Source organism: Meriones unguiculatus, chromosome 10 (assembly GCF_030254825.1).
Source record: "Meriones unguiculatus strain TT.TT164.6M chromosome 10, Bangor_MerUng_6.1, whole genome shotgun sequence".
NCBI lineage: Eukaryota > Metazoa > Chordata > Mammalia > Rodentia > Muridae > Meriones > Meriones unguiculatus.
In genome coordinates this window covers 22517375-22540582 of record NC_083358.1, presented here as the reverse complement: position 1 = coordinate 22540582, position 23208 = coordinate 22517375, and the positions used below count along the sequence as shown (strand labels likewise).

At 38.4% G+C, this 23208-nt stretch overlaps 1 protein-coding gene across 3 annotated transcripts in view; it reads left to right on the top strand.

The window, feature by feature from the left end:
* Positions 1-19641, top strand: part of Cbfb (core-binding factor subunit beta) — a 41932-nt gene extending 22291 nt beyond the window's left edge. For 2 of the 3 annotated variants that reach the window (XM_060392109.1, XM_021631697.2), the window contains 2 exons: positions 2620-2715; positions 17493-19641. In XM_060392109.1, coding sequence (XP_060248092.1) covers positions 2620-2715; positions 17493-17561 — 165 coding nt within the window. In that variant the 3' untranslated portion in view covers positions 17562-19641. Of the gene's footprint in view, positions 1-2619; positions 2747-17492 lie in introns of all 3 variants that reach the window. The other variant, XM_021631706.2, reaches the window with a different exon arrangement.
* Positions 19642-23208: the final 3567 nt, after the last annotated feature.

Here is a 23208-nt window from a genome sequence, read left to right as displayed (position 1 = left end):
ACATTACAGTTGCAGACACATACTAAAGACTAAGCAAATAGTTTTGAAATAAATGAAAGTGATTAAAGGCCAACAAGATGGTATAGGGTAAAAGCACTTGTCACCAGCCTTATGACCTGGTTTTGATCTATAAGCCCCCCCAAAAGGGAGAGAACCGACCCCTGTAGGTTGTTCTCTGACCTCTACATCTAAGCTGCAGTGTGTGCACACACATTAAATGTAATAAAAGTTTCTGAGAAAAAGAAGTAAGTGAGCAGAACAGAAGGAATGCCTTGTCATCAGCAGGTTTGTCCCAGTTGGTAAGTCACTAGAAATTGAACACCCTTAGGCAGCATTTTTTTTTTCTAGGCAGCTCAGGCTTATTTATATAGAATATTCTGGAAGTAGATACAAGTTAGGTGTGTGACTTTTTTATGTTCATAAGTGCTTGTAAATTAATAGCACTTATTGAAATGTCTTAAGCCTTTTTTCTGTGTTGTCTTATTTTTTGTTAGTTTGGTTTGATTTGGTTTTGGTTTTTTGAGACAGGGTTTCTCTGTTACACAGAGCCCTGACTGTCCTGAACTCTTTTTGTAGACCAGGCTGGCCTCGAACTCAGAGAGATCTGCTTGCCTCTGCCTCGCAAGTGCTGGGATTAAAGGCATGTGCCACCATACCCAGCTGTCTTGTGTCATTTTAACAAATATTACTATGCCTGTATTTTATATGAATTTACTAAGGCTTAGTAAAATTAATTATCATCTTACCTTGGGTTCTAAAACTAGTAGGTACATCATAAAAATATGTTTTGGAGGCTTGAGATGGCTTAGAAATTAAGAGGATGGGCTACTTTAGGAAAGTATGAAAAGAACTAAGGTTCAATTCTCAGCCCCCATGTAACAACTCATAACTGAGTATTCCTATACTGGGGAAATCCAGTGACCTTTTTTGCCTCTGCAGGTGCCAGGCACACAAGTAGTACACAGACATACATGTTAAAACAAAACAAAAACCACAAGATTTTAGGAAAGAAAAAAGAATGTGCTTTTCCTAAGTGCTGGTGATTGGACCTGGAACCTTGTGTGCTAGGTTGATGCTCTGCCACTAAGCTCTCTCTCTAGCCCTAAGTATGGGAATTTGATCAGACCTTTAAGTTACAGGCACTGAAAATGGAAATTATTGACCTTTCTGCCATCTTTCCACACCGTCACCATGGTGCATGTGAATAACCTGGCAGATGCTCTCAAGAGCATCAACAATGCTGAGAAGAGACAGAGTGCCAGATCCTCATTAGGCCATGCTCCAAGTCATCATTCAGTTCCTAACTGTGACGATAAAGCGTGCTTACATTGGATAATTTAAAATCTTTGATGATCACAGAGTGGGAAAATCATTGGGAGCCTCTCAGGCAGGTTGAACAAATGTAAAGTGGTCAGCCCTAAATTTGATGTACAACTTAGAGACCTGGGAAAATGGCAGAACAATCTACTCCCACCTCATCAGTTTGGCTTGTACAGACATCCTCAGCTGCCATCATGGACCATGAAGAAGCAAGATGAAAACACACAGGAGGGAAAATCTTGGGATTCTTTTTCTAGAGATGTAAAGCACACAAATAGAAAGCCCCTGTGAACTGTGAAAAATTAAATATTAATCTTATTAACAGTGACATTATTTTATGCATACAGCAAGATATCTAGCATAGTTAGGCCCAGTTTAACATTTACTGCATTATCAGAGGCACATGTCTTTTCATCTTCCTGTCTGTGGGTCTATCCTCATATTTACCAGACGGCCGCTAAGTCTCTGAACATTGTATCAGTTCCCAGGAAGGAGTAATGGTGAAATTTCTCTTATATAGCTTTCTTAGAAACCTCATTAGTTGTCTTATGCTATTACATTGGCAGAAGTAAGTTATATGGCCAACCCTTGTGCTCTTCTAGGGAAGTGAATATTGATGGCTTTTTTTTTTTTTTTTTTATTGTTCTGGATCTTTTAGTTTCTTCAATTATACCATCAAAAGTGTAAGTACATACTAAGTGGCATGTGACTGGCAAAACTTGAACATTTTATGCTGCAGGGTCTAAGCAGTGAGGGAGCATTTAAGGCTAGGAGTCGTGATCAAATTGTACTTTAGATGTACATGGATGACAGAGGGAACAGTGGGGTGCAATAATAAAATGGAACAGGAACCGTCTTTGGTAGACTGACAGTAATCTAGCTAGGAGCTCTTTGGGTTCCAAATTAGAAAAATGTTTATAGAAATGAAGGGGAGACTAAAGATTCCAAAAATATAAAAAACAAATAGGTAGAATGCTGATCAAGTTTACAGGGAGGGGGCGCTAAGAAAAAGGATCACAAATCAGAGATGGCTCAGAGTCCTATTAGAATATGACAACAGATGTCAGTAGTGCTAGCACTGGAGAGGCTAATGCAGGTGGATCATGTTTCAGACCAGCCAAGACTATAACAAGACCCTGACTCCCAAATAAAATAAAAGTACCTAGTTAGGAGTGCGAAGTTAGTATTGATATTTTAAGAATTACTTTTCAGTTGGTTTTCTTCCCCCCAAAAAAATCTACAAATTTAATTTTTTTACATAAATTAAAATAATAATAATTATTTTATGTACCTTGACAGCAGGAAGATGCATTAGCACAACAGGCCTTCGAAGAGGCTCGAAGAAGAACTCGAGAATTTGAGGATAGAGACAGGTCTCACCGGGAGGAAATGGAGGTGAGAGTTTCACAGCTGCTGGCAGTAACTGGTTAGTACTTTCCCAAACTCTCAGGCTGTGTTTACCATGTTTGTGCATAATGTTTTTTAATGGTTTAATTTTGTCTTTTATTTTTAAAAATTGTGTATTTGTGCTTGAATTTATTGTATGCAATTTTTTAAACAGTAATTCTAATTTTTACGGTTGTGTAAGGATTTCTCATTTATTGGTCTTCAAAAAAAATTTTGTAATATAACAGGTATATTTTCTTTTTGTTCATATTTCAAATATCTTTATTCTGCCTCTTGCTGCCTCCACTTTCTAGGTACTGGGATTACAGGTGTATGCTATCACATACTTGTAAAATGTGCCTCTTGTTAATATAGAACATTGTCAAAGCATTATTAAAAATATTGCTGAAGTACTGAAGAGATGGCTCAGTATTAAAGGCTAGGCTTACAACCAAAAATATAAAACAATACTAAAAATCCTTACAGGCAAATACTATTTTCTACTTTTTTATGAATATTTATCTTAAGAGGTTTTGAAGGTTACAAAGGTGGCTTTCTTTGTTTCCTGTTTTTGCTGTGCTGGGCATTTCACGTGGCCTGAGGCAGCTGCACAGATGCCTCATCACATGACTATCACTAGGAATGATCATCCTGAAACAGAGTAGTCTTTGTCATTTATGTAATTCTTGAGGCGACAACTTAACGTTTTCAAAATACTCTAAGAAGGGATTAATATGTAAGGAATGGGGCGCTAGTGTGGTGGTTAAGAGCATTTGCAGCTCTTGAAAAGTATTCAGGGGACTGGAGAGATGGTTCAGTGATTAAGAGCACTTACTGCGCTTGTGGAGGACCCAGGTTCAATTCTCAGCACCTACATGGCAGCTCACAACTGTGTATAACTTCAGATCCAGGTGATCCAACATACTCTCTGGCTTTCATGGACACCAGGCATGCACATGTCAAAGGACACACATGCAGGCAAATTCTTTTTTTTTTTTCCCCAGTCTAGATGCTTTTTTTATTTAATTATTTTATTTTTATTAATTACAGTTTATTCACTTTGTATCCCACCTGTACCTCCCTCTCTCTTCCCCTCCCAATCCCATCCTCCCTCTTCCCCACTTGTGTCCCTCTCCCAGTCCACTGATAATGGAGATCCTCCTCCCCTTCCCTCTGATCCTAATCTATCAGGTCTAATCAGGAGTGGCTGTGTTGTCTTCCTCTAGGACCTGGTAAGGCTGCTCCCCCCTCGGGGGGGGGTGATGATCAAAGAGCAGGCCAATCAGTTCATGTCAGAGACAGTCCCTGTCCCCATTACTGTGGAGGCCACTTGGACACTGAACTGCCATAGGCTACCTCCATGCAGGGGTTCCAGGCCATCTCCATGAGTGGTTCTTGGCTTGAGAATCAGTTTCAGAAAAGACCACTGTTGCTCTCCTTGTGGAATTCCTGTCCTCTCCAGGCCTTACTATCTCCTACTTCTTTCATAAGATTCCCTGCACTCTGCCCAAAGTTTGGCTGTGAGTCTCCGCATCTGCCTTGATTCCCTGCAGGGTAGAGCCTTTCAGAGGCCCTCTGTAGGCTCCTGTCCTGTTCCCTGTTTTCTCCCTCCTCCAATGTCCATCCTCTTTGCCTTTCTGAATGGGGATTGAGCATCTCAGCCAGAGTCCTCCTTCCTGATTAGCTTCCTTAGGTGTACAGATTTTAGTATGTTTATCCTATATTGTAAGTCTAATATCCACTTATAAGTGAGTATATACCCAGAGTGTCTTTCTGCTTCTGGGATACCTCACTCAGGATGATCTTTTCCAGTTCTCACCATTTTCCTGCAAATTTCATGATTTCCTTGTTTTTTATCGCTGAGTAATATTCCATTGTGTAAATGTACCACAGTTTCTGTATCCATTCCTCAACTGAGGGGCATGTGGGCTGTTTTCAACTTCTGGCTATTACAAATATAGCTTCTACAAACATGGTTGATCAAATGTCCTTGTTGTATACTTGAGCATCTTTTGGATATATACCTAGGAGTGGTATAGCTGGATCTTGAGGAAGCACTATTCCTAATTGTCTGAGATAGGGCCAGATTGTTTTTCAAAGTGGTTGTATAAGTTTACATTCCCACCAGCAGTGGAGGAGGGTTCCTCTTCACATCCTCTCCAGCATGTGTTGTCACTTGAGTTATTCATCTTGGCCATTCTGATGGGTGTAAGGTGAGATCTTAGGGTCGTTTTGATTTGCATTTCCCTGATGAGTAAGGACATTGAACATTTCTCTAAGTGTTTCTCTGCTATTTGATATTCCTCTATTGAGAATTCTCTGTTTAGCTCTGTACCCCATTTTTTAATTGGATTATATATACTGAATATTAACCCTCTGTCAGATAGAGGGTTGATGAAGATTCTTTGCTAATCTGTAGGCAGTCGTTTTGCTTTGATGACAGTGTCCTTTGCTTTATAGAAGCTTTTCAGTTTCATGAGATCCCATTTATTGATTGTTGCACTTAGAGCCTTTGCTGTTGGTGTTCTGTTTAGGAAGTTGTTTCCTGTGCCAATGAGTTCCAGGCTCTTCCCAACTTTTTCTTCTAACAGGTTTAGTGTGTCTGGTTTTATATTGAGGTCTCTGATCCACTTGGACTTTAGTTTTGTGCAGGATGCAGGCAAATTCTTATACACATAAAATAAGTAAATCTTTTAAAAAAAGAAAAGTAAAGTATTCAGGTTTGGTTCCCAGCACCTACATGGCGGCTTATGACTATCTGTAATTGCAGTTTCAGAGGATCCAGTGCCCTTTTTTAATCGCTAGCACACATATAGTACACATACATGTGTACATGCTTACAGACAAAGCACTCGTCAGAAACATGAACATAAAATAAAGTAAATCTAAAAAATTTTTAAATTTACTATGAAGCAAAATACAGATATATGGACATAGAAGAATATGTAGTCTGATGAATTACTGTAGATCTGATACCCTTATAACTACTTTCAAGGTAACAAAATAAAACTCCAATATCATGTCAATACCCTCTGTATGCCTGTCAGATTATAACTTCACTCAAAAGTAATCATTACCTCAATTTTTATAGTAACTACCTTCTCTCTATATATGGTGTTAATACCTACGAGTTTAGTCTGTTTGCTGGTTTAAATGGATTTAGTTGAAGAAGTTAGTATTTAACAAATACATTCTTAAGGACTACAACTCTTCCTCCACCTTCTCCTCCTCCAAGTGCTAGAGCTCAAGCCCAGGACCTGCTCTACATTGTTCTACAGTCCCAGCCCAAGAAATACAAACTTGAAAAAGCCAGTAAAGCTGATCCAGTGGCAGTGGGTTATCAATGCGAATATTCCTATCACTCAAGTTGTACACAGCTCCCACTACCAAATTTGACTGGATTGGGAGTTTGGGAAAGGGAGGAGTGAGATGGCTTAGTTTTTAAGAAAACTGGTTCTGGCAGAGGACCTGAGTTCATTTCCCATGTGGCAGTTCACAACTGCCTATGGCTTCAGTTCTAGGGGATCCAACACCCTCTTTCTAACCTCCATGGAATTTTGCACACATGTGGTGCACAGACATACACTCAGGTACACACGCATAAATGTAAAAATATAAAAATAAGTGAATAGTTTTTAAAAGAAAGAGTAAGGCAGCTTTGGGCTACCAGCAACCACCTAAATGTCTGAGGGGACTTGGTAGCCCTCCTGCCATCCGAGCAACTGAGAAACAGATGGAATTTGGAGCAAGCTGGCTAGCTACAAAGGCCAAATCAGTGAAGTACAGGTTCATCAGTAGACCCAGATTGAGAAATAAGATGGAAGATCACTGATGTCAACAACTGTGTGTTGACATATGTGTGCATGTATGCCCATACATGCTAATACACAGATATGCACAGCAAGGTATTAAAAATCTGATTGCATCAACTAGAGTAATTTCATGGGATTAAAAATCAGTATTATGAAGCTGAGTTTATGCTGAGCATGATAGAGTACACCTATAGTCCCAAGAGCTGAGGAACTGAAACAGGAAGGTGGCCACAATTCCAGGCCAGCTAGGCCTAAATAGCAACACTCTTGTCTCAAAAAAGGGGGGGGGGAGGAAGGAATAGAGGGGCTGGGGAGATGGTTCAGTGGTTAAGAGCACTGGCTGTTCTTCCAAACAACCTAGGTTCAATTTCCAGGACTTCTGGGACAGCTCACAGCCACCTATAACCGTGAGAGCATCAGACACAAAAGTGCTACACATGAATGAATGCAAAACACCCATACATATAAAATAAAGTTAGCATTATTACTTAAGGTAGTCAAATTTGTAAACACAAAGTGGAATGATAGTTGCCAGGGAGATGGAGGGGTTGTTTTAATGAGTGTAGAATTTAAGTTTTGCAAGCTAACAAATTCCAGAGATGCACATCAATATAAATGTCTTTAGACACTGTTGATGTTCATGAAAATGGTTAAGATACTATATGCATTTTAACATAATTTAATTTTGTTCTTGTTTTTTGGAGACAAGAGTCTAACTGTGTATCCCTGCCTGCCCTGGAATTCACTCTGTAGAGTAGGTAGTCTAGCTTTCAACTCAGAGATCGACCTGCCTCTGCCTTCTGCAGTTAAAGGCAGATGTCATCACACCTGGCTACATTTTTTTTTTCTTAATGTTTTAAGTCAATGTTGTATAATACAAAAATTTTGAAGGACAAAATTACTTAAATACTATTGTTTAAACTAACATATAGAAAAGAGAGTGAGTATATATGTGTGTGTCTACAAAAAGTAGTTAAAAGTCCAGGCTCTAGGGCCAGACTGAGAGTTCTGACTCTGTCACCTACTTTGTTACCTGAGATGGCATACTTCACCTTTTTGTGATTATTCATCAGGGTCATTGTAAGGATTAAATGGGCAAATTACATGTGAAAGAACCTTTAGAATATGTGGCACTGAGTAGATATCAGCTGCTGTTATTTTCTTTTCTGTGGTATTGTGGCGAATCTATTTTAGAATAAATTTTAAAATCTAACACGAAGCCTATTCAGTGGTTACTCTGTGAAGAAAGACTCAGTGTCTTTTAATGCTGGATAGATTTCTTTGTCAATGGGTTAATTTACTTAAAGGACTGGTAGTAAATGAGTCTATCCCTAGAAATTTTAGCTAGGGAAGTATAGAAGGATAGAGATAGACAGACATCTGCACGCATGAAGACTTGGTCGTGTGTGTGTTTGAAGCTTTTACAATTTTTGATGTCTTACATTTCTTAACTCTTTCCTCGTTGTACTCTAAATACTTTGATATCCATTCATTGGGATACAGCTTAAGTTATGTCAGGCCCTTCTCAAGAATTCTTAATTGTCTTCTGCTTTGTAATTTTTATAGCACTTAATTTCCTTCCTTCCTCCCTCCCTCTTTCCGTTCCTTTTCTGTCTCCTCCCTCTCTCCCTCCTACCTTTACCTCTTTTCTCCCTCCTGCCCACTCACCTTTATTCTCCCTGTTTGAGGTTTGTTTGCTTTGGGGTTTTGTTTGTTTTTGAGACAAGATCTCATCTAGCACAAGCTCACCGGGAACTCACTGTAGAATCAGAATCAGTTAGATTATTGATCCTCTTGACTCCAGCTTCTAAGTGCTGGGAGTAGAAGCCTGTTTCGCCACTCACAGCTACCTCTTTTTTCTGTTAAAGCTTTCATTGAACTGTATGTTGAAATGGCTGTAAGTGTATCTGTCCTTCCCTTTCTTGACAGCCCATAAAATGAAACCCTTATTCTTTGTGTCCACTGAGTCATCTACCACAATGTTTTTACATTGTGTTTACTTGGTAAATGAGCATCTTCCAAACAACAGTTCTAACTCATCTATCTGAGAACTAGGGTTTTTTTGTTTTTAAGACAGGGTTTCTCTTTGTAGTCTTGGCTGTCCTGGAACTCATTATGTAGATCAGGTGACCTCAAACTTAAAGAACTCCACCTGCCTCTACCTCCCAAGTGCTGAGATTAAAGACATGCACCACTACTCCTGGCTTTTACATAGATTTTAATTTAAAAAAAAAAAAAAACTACTTAGAACATTTAAGTCAGCTCTGCTTGGGAACTTCACAAGAATATATTTGGAGAGATCAGTGTGGACAGACTTGGGGAGGCTGCTTTCCTGTGCAAAGGAATGGACAAGTAATGGAGCTTGTCAAGCCAGAGGATATGGTCATGCTCAGTCTTTCTGCAGTAAATAAATATACCTGAAGAAATAACTGAGAATTAATGGAACAGTTACCTAAGAAGCTTGTGTGTGTGTATGTGTGTGGTTCTGTTACTAGATAAAGTGTGACAGGTTTTGCTGTGTAGCCCTGGCTGGCCATGATCCTCTTGCCAGAGAATATCCTAGTGTGGGGATTAAACATGCACCTCTGTGCCCAACACAGATTGTCTGTTTACTTAGATACTCTGTCTAATTTACAGTGTTGTCACTTGAAAACATTTTGATGTTTTTATGTTTGGCTATGAACAAAAGTAAAACCTGTTGACAGGGATGCCAAATAATTTGTCATTCAGATAGAATGTTCCCACTAGTGAGTCAGCAATTGAGAGCCTTGGCTTTGTAGTCAGGCCCAATTCACATTCTTGTTCAATCATTTGCCAGTCTCTTAAGCCCCAGTTTTATCACAGAAATTGTGAGAATTCAATGAGAAGCACTTAGAAAGCACTTAAATGCTGTGCTTAGCCCATGTGTGCCGACAGTACTAATGGCTCTCCAAAGTGCCTCCTTAGTGCTAAAAGCTCTGCCTGGTGCTGGCTCCAGCTAATTGAATTGTCTGGCTGATGGAGCATCCTTTTAGTTCTCTAAAGTGTATTGGGCACTAAAGCATTATGACCTAGAAGATAGAGAAAACAGATTTTCATCAATGATTTAAGAGTCTCTAGTCCACTGGTTCTCAAACTGTGGGTCACGACCCCTTTGAGGGTCAAACGACCCCTTCATGGGGTTCATCAGATATCCTGCATATCAGATATTTACATAATGATTCATAACAGTAACAAAATGACAGAAATGAAGTAGCAGTGAGAATAATTTTATGATTTGGGTTACTACAAAATGAGGAACTGTATTAAAGAATTGCAGCATTAGGAAAGTTAAGAACCGCTGCTGTAGTCACTTACGTTAATAATTTGAAATATTAGTTCTTTTAGAGAGCTGCCATCTAAAAACAGTGGGCTGGACTCTGTCTCCAGAGCACATACCCACTGGCAATTGAAGAGGGCTTTGTGGTCTGTGTGTCTTGTGGTGCTTTGTGTGAATATATTGTGCCCTCGTCCCTTATATTCCTGTCTTACCTATGAGCACTTCCTAAAAGCTTATTTTCTTGCTGTTTACCTCTTTTTTAAAAATAACAGTGGAAGAAAATATTTCCCTATAATTTAAACATCTTTGGGTCTGTCTGGGTGTGGTTGCCCATTTTGGAAGCAGAGGACAGGTAGATGGATCTCTGCAGTTTGAAACCAGCTTAATCTGCATAGCAAGTTCCAGGGCTACATAGTGAGGCCCTGTCTTAAACACACGGACATATACGTAATCAACTATCTTTGGGATTTAAACATCTTCTAATTCGTTCTTAATAACAGTTTGTAAAAATGAAACTCCCAGAAAAATTAATTAACGTGCTCTCTTCCAAATAATTTGCTAGCAGAAGAAAGTATAAGAAATTAAGCCACAGTTTTCCAGCCAGGGCATCTGCACAAATATAGTCTAGCAGTAGGAAATAGAGATGATTAAGCTGAAAAATAAAATCTGCCAGGGGACATTAGAAATAATTTTTCTTGAAATAGAAAAAGCTGAGGCAGAAAAGAATAATATTGGTACTAGTGGGTGGTCCCAATGCCTGACTGGAAATGAGGGCCAGGGAACAGTGGTAACTCGTGGGTGGCACTGGGTAATAATCTTTGGAAGCCTGAGATTTTTGGCAGCACTGACACTTAGGGATGTCCACCACTGTTTGGATAACCTCTGAAATCTCTAGCTTTGCCATACTAAGGTTGTAATGATAGTGTTGTGAACATTTAATATGTATGTAAAGATAATGTTCTGTTGGTGGGAAGCAGAACTTCAGGTGGTTGGTATCTTAAGGCTTTTCAGTTTTTACTGATGTCTTCATATGAAATTTCTTCATGCTTCCAGTTTGCCATCTATAAAATGTTGAGTTTTCTTTCCATCATTTATGGTAGGATTAGCATTTTCCGTCTTTTCAGGAAGAGGCTTTCACTAATACAGCATTTTGTCCACTTTTTAGTTGATTTTGCAAATGATAAATGAGCTGGTAAAAATGCTTATTTTATTATCTTTAACCAGATACTCTTAAATTATCTTATGGTGTAAAATGGTATACAAAGTTATGTCTAATATCTTATCCTATAGGGTTGGTTGGTTGGTTTTGTTTTTGAGACAGAGTTTTTCTGTGTAGCCTTGGCTGTCCTGGACTGGCTTTGTAGACCAGGCTGGCCTCAAACTCACAGATCCACCTGCCTCTGCCTCCCCAAGTGCTGGGATTACAGGCGTGTGCCAACACATCTAGCCTCCTATAGTTATTTTTAAGATGAATATTTGTTTGAGCATGCATAGTTTTCTATTAGGTGACTTAAGAAACTGAATCTGGAAACTAGTGAAAACCAGATGTGGGGGATGGGTAGTAAGATGGAAAGCTATCGGGGCTGGAGAGATGTTTCAGCATTAAGAGCACAGGCCACTCTTGAGCACTCAAACTTGGTTCCCAACAACCTCTCCAGATCCAGGGTATCCGACATGATCTTCTGGCTTCCATGGGTACCTGTACATACATGCACATACCCATAAATAAGTCATAGGGAGCTGGAAAAAGATGGCTCAACAATTAAGAATGCTAAGTATTTTGGCAGTTTGATTCCCAGCACCCTTGTTAGGTGCTCATGTGAACTGTCTCTTAACTCCAGAGCCATTGGGCCCTGATGTTTCTAACCTTCCTAGATACCTGCACTAATGTACACAAAGACACAGGTACATTTAATTTTAAATGAAAAAAATTTTTTTTCTAAATGGAGGGCTTATCTTTGGCTGTATATCCTTACTTAGTACTTCATGAGTCTGGTATCACATTCATCTGTTCCTTATTTAGGAAAGAAGCAAAATTTCATCTTAAGGAGCTAAAGAGATGGCTCAGCAGTTAGGAATGTGTACTGCCCTTGCAGAGGACTAGAGTTTTGTTTTCAAACTCTACATTGGGGTCACAACCATCTATTACTCCAGCTGCATACATGTGTTTGTATAGACACACAGACAAAACATAAGTCAAAATATATATTTTTTAAGAAATAGAAAAAAATGTCATTAGTGTAACATAGAATAATGCAAACCAAAGATTCTTTAGTGTGTGTTCTGTATGTACTGGCATATAAGCTTTCTTTGTTTCATTTTGTTTGGCTGAGTTGGGAGTAACATTGTGTTGCTCAAGCTGGTCTCAACATCTGCTCCTCCCAATGCTGGCCTTACAGGCATATGCCACCACACCCTGTGGTAAGTAGGATACATTTAAAACAACAAAAATCTTTATTTTAAGTTTTGTACTATGCCCTTATGTATAAAGTAGAGAAAAGGTTTCTGCTGTGGTCAAAGGAAGAGTGAGAATTATTGGTATCTCTCTTAAGGTTCCTAAAGTGTTTTCAGGGAACACAGATGTAGATTACTTGGGGAACTTTGGTATGTAGAGTGAGCATACTTTGCTATAGCTGTGACATGAGCAACTTGTAAACAGAAATGTTTAATTGGGTTTCAGGAGTTCAGTTCCGTTTAGAGTAAAGGAATCAATAGCTGCAGGGACAGCTGAGAGCTCTCATCTTGATAAGAAAGTAGGAAGCAAAGAGGGCCAACTCAAAATGGCAGGGATCTTTTGAGACCTTAAAGCTGGTCCCTGGTGACATACTTTCTCCAGCAAGGCCACACTTCCTAATTCTCCCAGTTATCAACTTCAGACAATATGGTATTGTCTCATTGAAACTTATCACGGTATGTAGTAGACATCTGGTTTTAATGCTAGCTCTGTCTCTAGATGCTGTTTCACTGAGGGTTTAGAATTTGAGCCTTAGAATCTGATGCTTTGAATGGAAACTAAATGGAGTCTGGTATTTGGCTCACGATGTATCTATAATGCCAGTAAAATGGGCTTATTCTAATTTTAGACTAAAACACAAAGGTATTTTAGGATTTTGGCTTTTTTGGTGGTGGTGATGGTAGGTCAGTTTCCAAACAGCCAAAAAAGATTAACTTTACCTGGTTCTGCTGGCTACAGGGGTAGCAATTTCCCAGGGTTCATAGTGCCCGGAAAGTGTTTTGGTTTTGAATTGGGGAAGTGCCTCTTGTCTGTCCGGTAGCAGTTCATGTATTGTTGTCGTTAGTTAGATTGTCTTCTTGACCTAAGCTAATAGAGGTCTATTGGTACACAATTTGGCTACAAGGCACTACAACAGATTTTACCTAGAAACTACCTCCATCTGGTGAGATTATGAAGGATTAGCAAATAGTTATTTTTTAATACAGAATGGATTAACAATTACTGAATTTTCTACCTTTTAAAGTTTAGTTCTCAGCAAATCAGGAGAATTTTGGAAATCAAACAAAAGCTTTATGTGGCTTTTGAATTGTTATATAATAGTTTTGGAGCTTGTATAGTCCAAGCAAAAAGAATGACTCAGCCTGTATTTATCTTACATTCAATATTTGCATTTTCAGCACATTTGACTTTGTACTAAATACACCATTTTTTGTATAAGAAAAAAAATGAGCATATGTATGTGGTGTGTGAAATATGGCAATCAGAGGACAACTTGGGTCCCAGGGGTTGTACTCAGGCTTGTTGACAAGTGCGTTTCCCGGTTGAACCAACTCTCTGACCTAGTTTTTACCTTTTTAACGAGTTATGAGGGAAATGCATCAACTCAGGACTTAAAATTTTTGCTTTGTATCTCTGAGCCTTAGCAGTAGGAAACTCAAGTGCCCTGTGAGTGTCCCTCCATGTTGCAATGAGAATTAATTGTGTAATGAGAATTAACTCAGATCTCTTAAATACCAACTTTTAGCTGAGTGTCGAATACAAATTGAGTGTGAGAAGGCTATATCTGTATAAGGTACATACTCAGTGAATTGCAACTTAAAGCATTTTTTTCCTCATAAAGAGTTTTCCACATTTGTTTTCTTCAGCTTAATAAAAGAATAGCAATAACCAAACACTTTGATTTATTTAAGCCGTTCTCTTGGCTAATTTTCCAAGTCCTGGCTAGTGACTGCTTTGTCACTCTTTTATATGCATCTTATGATGACCTCCTAGGAAATGGATTTGCTGTATTTCTGAATAATATATTAAAAAATAAGAAGACAGGACCTGTGTGGTCTGTAATACAATGTCTAATTAAAAACAGCAAACCATGTCCTTGATGTTTAGAGTCCAGGGAGGACTTCTTTACCATTATCTAGTATAGCTTACTACCTGTAGAATCTCCTCTAAAACATCCAACCTGCAATGGGTAGGGCCTTCTCGTCTCTTTTAGTCCCTCCTCACAAGGTAAATAGAAACTCAGCACAAGCAAACAGTGAAGTTACTTTCCTTTACTCTTACATTCCATGCTTTCTACAAAACCATACTGTGTTTTAGACAAGTATCCCTCAGCTGTTTGAGCACAGCCAGGACCAGTACAAAAAACTGCAGCTATTAGTTGCCTGTCACCCATTTGAAATCTTTATATTATCATTAATAAAATTTAAAAATAACTTATCAAAGACAAAGGCTATACTATTCATAAAATACTATATTGGTAGGTTAGTGATTTGTAAATGTATAATTCAGATTGATTTTCCTTAGTGTTTCCTCATTTGCTCAGCCCCTTTCTAACCTTTCTTGACCGAAAACAGATGCATATATCATATCACAGCCTCTGCTTCTACAGAATTGACTGGTCTTCACAGCACTCTTAGCATTGATTGTGTGAAGTATAAATAGGTTTTCTGGTGCATGGTCATCTGTAGCTTTTTATCTCAGCAAGCTGTACACCATACTGTGACCGTGAGTATTCTAACTGAAAAGGGTGTGTTAAAATAAGCTGTGAGAAGTCTCCTGACAAAAATGGCTTAAATCCCTTTGCTAGAGAAGAATTTACTATTAACTTTTATTTTGTTTAGAATTAAATAAGGCAAGCTGTCATTTTGTTGTGCTTATTTGCTTTTGGGTTGTTTTGTTTTGTCTTTTTTTTTTTTTTTTTTTTTAGCACAGGGTCTTCTGACTGGCCTGGACCTTGCAGTGTAGTCTAGTCAGGCTGGCCTCAGACTATTAACATCTGCCTGCCTTTGCTTCTAGAGTGCCATTCTACCAGGCAGTTGTACAAATAACAAAATGTTCTTAATTGATGATATATCTCTGGACTGTCTAAACAAACCCAACCTTAGGCTGGGCTGTAAACCAAGCCTTAGTGCTGGCTGTGCCTCTTTGTAGAATGCATTCTCAGTGTGCACAGGGCCCTGGCTTAGGTGCCTAGCACTGACAAAATAAAAATTGGCCTTAAAATATAAAGACTTAGGACTTTGTTTAGAAAGTCGTGAATGTTCTTTCTCTAATAACTGTTTTTGAAATAGGGTCTCATTTGCATGCTGGCAGTGGTAACGCATGCCTGTAATCACAGCACTCAGAGAGGTAGAGGCAGGCGGATCTCTTGTGTGTTGGAGGCCAGCCTGGTCTATAAAGTGTGTCCAGGATAGCCAGTGCTGCATAGAAAAACCCTATCTGGAAAAAAAACAAATCAAAACAAAAAAGATCTCATTTGCTCAGGTGTCTTCCTGCTTCATCCTTGTAGGTGTAAGGTTCTAATTCTCTGTGTCATTATGCTGAACCTAAGTAAGATCTCCAGTTAAATTCACAATGTATTTTTTGTTGTTGTTGAATTGGTTTTTTAAAATGACATAGCCTATAGAAAAATCAGTTGATGCTTTAGTACACAGTTCTGGAAGTATAGTTAAATAAATCACAGAGGTAACTGAAGTTAGTCCCAACTGCTGACATATAGTCCATCAGTTAAAAAGAACAGGGAAGTGTTCTTGGTCTAGAGAGAAAAATGATAGAGGAAGTGAAGTAGAATCAGTCAGATTAAGGCTATCTTTAAAGATGTCTGCTGGATATGGGAAAAGAACGTGTTAAAGGTAACAGAAGGCTTTCAGCCTACCCAACTAATTGGCCAAGTGGAGTTGCCATTATCTAAAGATGGATAACTTGTGTGGGAGGAATGAGGTTCTGAATACAAATAGATGTTTGTACTTAGCCAACATTTGGAAGGACTGAAGAAACTTTAAAATATATTAGAACTTGTTCAAGAAATTAAATAAAACATTGCATGTGGGGGCTAGTGAGGCATGTCAGTGAATAAGGCATTTTCTGCCAAGTCTGACTACCTGAGTTTAGTGTTCAGTGCTTATAGCTCTTCCAGATGGTTGTGTCTAAGTCCTAGCACCCATGTCAGGCAGCTGTGTGTAACTGTCTTCGGGGGATCTGACTCCCTCTTCTGGCTTCCATGTGCATGCACAGCACTCTCTCTCTCTCTCTCTCTCTCACACACACACACACACACACACAGACAATGAAATTGTACATGGACTAAAAAGGCACTATATTATATATATTTTGTATTGCCAGAGAGTGTCATACATGATATTTTACTTGATGTTTCCTATTAAATAATTCGAATAGGTAATTTAAATAGGGTGTTCATTCTCAGTGGACCTTGAAATACTAAGCGCCTATAATTATTGTTTCATAATTGTTAAATACTCTCAAAAGGATACTTAAGTATACTGTTTCTGTTTATAAAACTACATGTTTTTTATTTCATTTCTTTTGGGGTTTTAGTTGGTTGGTTGGTTGGTTTTGGTGTTTGAGACAGGGTTTGTTTTTTGTTTCTTTTGTTTTGTTTTGTTTTTATTCTTGGCTGTCCTGGGTCACGCTCTGTAGACCAGGCTGACCTAGAACTCAAGAGATCCTTCTTCCTCTGCCTCCCAGGTATTGGGATTATAGGTATATGCCACCACTGCCCAGTTTTGAATTTTATTTTTTGAGGTTTCTAGTTAAAATTCATTTGGCATAAATTAAGTTTATTTTATTTGTAGTTAGTAAATAATACATGTATTAATGTTTCTGTGACTCAGTTTTTTGTTGTTGTTGTTTCCCTGTGTAAGTAGCCCTGGCTATATTAAAAAACTCTCTTTGTAGATCAGGCTGGCCTTGAACTCACATAGATACACTGCCTCTTCAGAGTTCTGAGATTAAAGGTATGCGCCACCACACGCAGCCATTCAAGTCTTTATGAAATGAGGGAAAATAATAGTACTTATGTAAGTTGTTGGGACCTACTTAGTTCATCGATGGAGAATTTAAGAATGCCTAGCATATAATTGTTACTTAGTTAAATGTGAGCTATTACTAAAAGTAAAAGTTTGCTTCTAAGATGGTTGACCATATTAGTGTGGTAAAGTTAAACCTCTAGTCCTAAAAATAAAACCACAGTTTTTTCTTTTGTATGTAGTATATGTTCATAATATCCTTTTGAATATAAAATGGTTATTAAGTATTATAAAGTATCCTAATACAGTTCTGATTGTCTTGCCATGAAAATATTGGTTGAAAAGTTTTTGTCTATGAACATTTTTTATATGATGCTGTGTCATAACATTTTGTATATCTGTCATTTAAGTTTCAAACCACATTCATGACTTCATACAACAATTTTGTCTTACAGGCAAGAAGACAGCAAGACCCTAGTCCTGGTTCCAATTTAGGTGGTGGTGATGATCTCAAGCTTCGTTAACATGAGCACAGCATACGTGCTGCCCATCTCTACATACACACTGCTTCTAGTTGGTACAAATCACTCATTGTGCGACCAGAAACTGTGATAACTAGAGGTACTACAGTATCTGTCTTGACCTGAGGCAGCATGAGACATCATCAGCCGCCATGGTTTGCACTATAATACCTGCATTTCTGATTTTTAAAACATGTAGCCAGTAATAATCTGAATTTTTTTTTCTATGCAAGCTTATCTTGTTGGCATTATTTTAGTTAGGTTGAAAGTATCTACTTTCTCCTATTTAATTTAGAAGTTCATGTCATTTGAAAACAAGATAAGAAATTAAAATTTGTATCAGGGTTTTCTTCAGCCAGTTGCTTAAATTCTTTCGTACTTTCAGACAAGTTGGCTATACAGCTTTCCTTCTTAGATGAGCAGTTTGGTTTTGTTTTCTCTATGTCATGTTATGTTTTTGTATTCTACACCATTTTACAAATGAAGGTGTGCTTATGTTTTTTTGTGTTTTTTTTTTTTACAAGCTAAAAACCTAGCATAGAGCTGTCTGCCATAGCCTCCTAAAACAAAAGTTTACAGTTGTTAAAGCTACAGTATCCTTTTAAATGCTAATAATTATCTTTTCTGTCCCTTTTAAACATAAATTTTTAAATTAGTATTAATTTTTATTTGTCTCAGATCCGTTTCAAGTTGTATTCTATAATCATGAGTTTGGGTAGAGATATCCTCCATAGGTGATAATGTTCTACAGATATGCCCAAAGAAGTCACAGACTGGCTTCTGTTTCATTCAGGGATTTTTTTTTTTTTTTTTCCATTTTCTTTTTAAATCAGTCAGAAAAGGGATACTGGAACTTCTTGTATGTAACAGCATATTAAACTGGAGGCAGTAATGAATCAGCTACAGAGGTAAATGGTATGAAAATCATGTTTAAGATAGCTGCTTTCATGTGTATTTTGTATTGCATGCTTTTGTAGAAACAAATTAATTGGGTGATGAAGTTTAGCCTTAGAAAATGCTCATCTGTGCAGAAGATACATTTTCTTCCATTAATTCTGGGCAAAACATTGACAGTTATTTATGATGGTATTTTGCAAAAGGACTAAATAGCGCCTTTTGAGATGAGTCAGTGTAACAATATTTTTTAAATAGGCTTAGTGTCAAATTGCAATTTTTTTAAATATAAAACTGGAAAAAAGTGCTAATTCATTTGGCACATGCTTACAGATACTTTTCGTGGTCTTATTCATTAAATGTTACTACATTTCTGAATTTTTGCAAAAATGTATTTTATCATAAAATGGCATTATTTTAGAGAATTGTAAAAACTGACGTGGTCATTTCAGAAAAGTCTGAATAAGGTCATTTAAAAAGCATATAAAGATACTTGATTGTGGAGATGTGTCTTTCATTGTATATAGGTCTTAAAATTCATAAACAAATACCCTGTATTTCAAAATAAAAATATTTGTTATATATTTGACGTCATGCATGGTAAAGATTGTGTTTGAATGTTTGAATTATTATAAACAATAGTGTGTTACAAAAGATCATGCTGACCTTGTATGACTAAGTACTATGAATGAATTTGGTTGGTATTTGATGTTGTATAGCTCACATGTTTACACTCTCAGTGCCCTAATTCCTCTGGGGGAATTACCTTCTTAAAGTGATCCTGTATTTTTTAAAACAACATGTTGATGGTACATTTTCTCTGTTGCTTCTAGCCAAGAACTCTCAGTCCAGCAGTAAATAAGATCACATGGCATTAATGTTGTTGTCGCCCTTCTGTAAATAGTGTTTCCTACTAGCTCTGCACTGCTTCTGTCTGTCTTAATGCTGGCGTTAAGATCATAAACCCCTTTTCTCCAGTAGTGCAGGTTTTGAAAACTACTTTAAGTTATTGATGCAGTTTCATATTTTTTCATAATCTATATTTAAAGTTACATCATTGCATCATTTTTTCTAAATTCATCTCCATTAAAACTTGCCTTAAGCTACCAGATTGCTTTGCCATTAGCTTTACTGTACATTTGTATGTTTACTTTAGTTTCACATTAAAATTCTGTGTAGTGAAAACAAAGTCTTGGCTCTTTATTGGTATGTGATCATTTCTTTTCGATTCTTTGACCCTTTTTACTTTTTTTAGGACAGCAGTGCCATCTACTGGTCACATCTTCTAATTTCAACGAGGCCCTTTAAATCACAGTCTACAGTAATTTCACAGTATATGATGAGGTTTTCAAAGAGTCTCCTTGAAGCTGAGTGTGGACATGGGAAGTGGGAACAGGAGGATGCGGAATTCAAGATCATTCTTTTTTTTTTTTTAATTTTTTATTTATTATGTAAACAGTGTTTTGCCTACATGTAACACCTGCATGTCAGAAGAGGGCACCAAACCTTATTATAGATGGTTGTGAGCCACCATGTGGTTGCTGGGAATTGAACTCAAGACCTTTGGAAGAGCAGCCAGTGCTCTTGACCTCTGAGCCATCTCTCCAGCCCTCAAGATCATTCTTGACTATTACAGAGTTCTAGGCCAGCCTGGACTGTATGGTCTCAGTAACCAAAATGGGCCAGAGAGATGACACTGAGGTTAAGAGTGAGCTTTCTATTGCTAAAGGTTATTTCAGCTGTAGTAGGGAACAGGAGCTTGATTCCCAGCATCAGGGTAGTCAGCTGACAATTGCCTCAGTACCTGGGAATCCAGTGCCCCTATTGTTTTCTGCTGGTTTTTGGTTTTTCCTTTCTTTGTGTAGCTTTGGCTGTCCTGGAACTCACTTTGTAGACCAGGCTGGCCTCAAACTCACAGAGATCCACTTGCCTCTGCCTCCCAAGTACTGGAAATAAAGGAATGTGTCACCATGCCTGGCTAACTTTTAAAGGTTCTTAAAATACAGGTTGTGGGTAGGGACCTGGGAGAGGTGGCTCAGTGGTTAAGGGTACTGGCTAGCTACTCTCATACCTAGGTTGAATTCCCAGTATGTACATGGCAATTCTCTGTAACTCCAGGTTCATCCTCATGTGGCCTTCTCAGGTTTAGGCATGAATGTTACACACAGAAATACATGTAGACAACATCCATACATAGAAAGCTGTTAATGTTATTTTTATAAGACTTTCTCAGTTTCTCAACCGGGCTATCTCACAAATAATTGAGGCTCTATTGCATTATTTTAACAAGCTACACAGTACAGTCCTGGGCAATATAACTCCTCTTAACCCTCCAAACTAATTTGGCTTCCTCCCAGTGTGCTTCTTAGGGAGACTTGCACTTTGTAGCTTTCCTGCTCCAGCTTTTTATCATAATGTTTCTTAGACCTCTGCCTATAGCTGAATCCTCTACTTCCTCTTCTAACTCCTCCCCTGGCTGGCAGGAAGTCCAGCCCTGTTCTCTCCCATGCTCAGCAATTGGCTGTAAGCTGCTTTATTGGCATACTAGGGGACACTTTGGGAGCAGTCTTTACACACATTCAGATAGATTCTCAGAACAAGGATTGCAGCCAGATATGGGGGTTGGTGGGGGTACAGAAATCAGCATTTGAATTACACAATAACCTTATATCTACATAAGAAAATTTAAGACAGAAACAAAACTAGGGTCACATCTGTAGCCCAGTTTTTGGAAAGCTGAGACAGGTGGATCACCATGGATTTATAATATAGAGACAGATCTTGATAGTATCTTCCCCCCCCCCCCCCCGACCTCACTAGTAACAGTCTCATGGGTTTATCCATGTTCCGAGGTATGGCCATAAAACAGTGGCCTCTGGGCAAAAAGTAATTAAACATATACCCAAATTAGTACCAGCTTTCAGACTAGTAATAGAAATAATACACATTATTATGTGGGTATTAAACCTGGAACAGGTCCTTGCATTTATCTACATCAGAAAATTACTTAGGAAATAAGTTACTTTTACTTCAGAAGTATCCCATAAGTTTGGTTTATAATTAACAGATTTACAAATTTGCTTGTTCACTACCAGATTTCATACAAATGACAAAAGTAATTCAAAATATCAAGTTGACACCATTAAAGAATTTTGAATGAGCATCAGGAAGACTGAAGCAGAATTGTGTATTCAAGGTCATCCTAGACTGCATAATGAGACCCAATTGAAAAAAAAAAAAAAAAAAGGAAATATGAAACAGTTTTAACTGCTAGCTACAATAAGGTGCAATGACACTTGACACTACTGAACCGTACCAGTCCATGGGTAGGAAGAAAGGTTTATTGGGGGCACATGTTGGGGGATCAAAGCAAGGACTATTTCTCCGGGTAAGGATAGATGGGACAGCAAAATGGGAAAGCAAACAGTTTTTATGTCAACAGGGTAGGGTCTTTGAGCTGCAGGCACAGACCAGGAACTGATTGACCAGGAACTACATGCCCTTGCCTGAGCTAGTTGACCTTTGGGACAGGATTAAGAGAGGTTCCTGGTGGCCTAAAGGAGGCTCCTGATAAACAGAACTCTGAGTTTAGGTTTTGTAACCTAAACTCAGCCCTGTTTGGGACAATGCCAAGAGCACTGCCATTTTGAGGGGAAACCTTTGAACCTAACACTTTCTAAATTATATTCCTGCCATCAATATCAGTTTTATAAATAGAGGCTACACTAATGGTTTTTGTTTTTTAATAAAGTATATCAGGCTGGAAAGATAATAATTCAGCAGTTAGAAGCACTTCCTGCTCTAGCACGGGCCCAAGGTTTGGTTCCCAGCATCTGTGTGGTGTCTCAGTAACCATGCCTAATTCCAGTTGCAGGGAATACAACACCCTTTTCTGAACTGCATGTGCACCACACATGCATATAGTGCACATACATACATGCAAGCTACATACATAAGATTTTAATTAAAGTATGTTAGCCAGGCTGGTGGTGCACTCTTGAGTTTGAGGCCAGCTTGATCTACAAGGCAGTCCAGGACAGCCAGGGCTACACAGAAAGAAAAAAAAAATTATATATATATATAAAATTTAGAGGAAATAATATAAAGTGAGTGCCCTAAATAGACATTATCTTTGCCCTCAAGGAACTTAGTCTATTCCCCAAAATTGATCCAAAGCAGTAGCAACCATTACATAGGAAGTTTAAAAATACCAGATTCAGATAAGGGCCACAACATGGGTTTGGAAGGGGCTGGGGGTCCTTGGTGTGAGCGCTGGATTGGTTTTGTCAACCATGTGGAAGACATTTGGGCCTTCTGCTTAGGAGAGGACAGGAAGTCACCAAGAGATTGGGAGGTTTATGGGATGAATGCTTAAGAACTTTAGTTGGTTGAAAAGATCAAGGCCAGAAACAGAAATGTGTTCTCTTTAACCATAGGGTAACCTTTTAGTTACAGTAGCCTGGTGGGTATGAAGATTCAGACAAAAGTGCAGCCCCCGGGCTGGAGAGATGGCTCAGTGGTTTAAGAGCACTGTCTGCTCTTCCTAAAGGACCTGGGTTCAATTCCCAGAACCCACATGGCAGCTCACAACTGTCTGTAACCCCAGTTCCAAGGGATCTGGCACCTTCATACTAATGCACATAAAATTAAATAAATTATTAAAACAAAAAGTGCAGCCCCATTAACAGATCTGTGAGGTGGGTATGGTTCTTTTACAAACAGAAAACAGGCTTGGAGAAATGAAGTGATTTGCCTA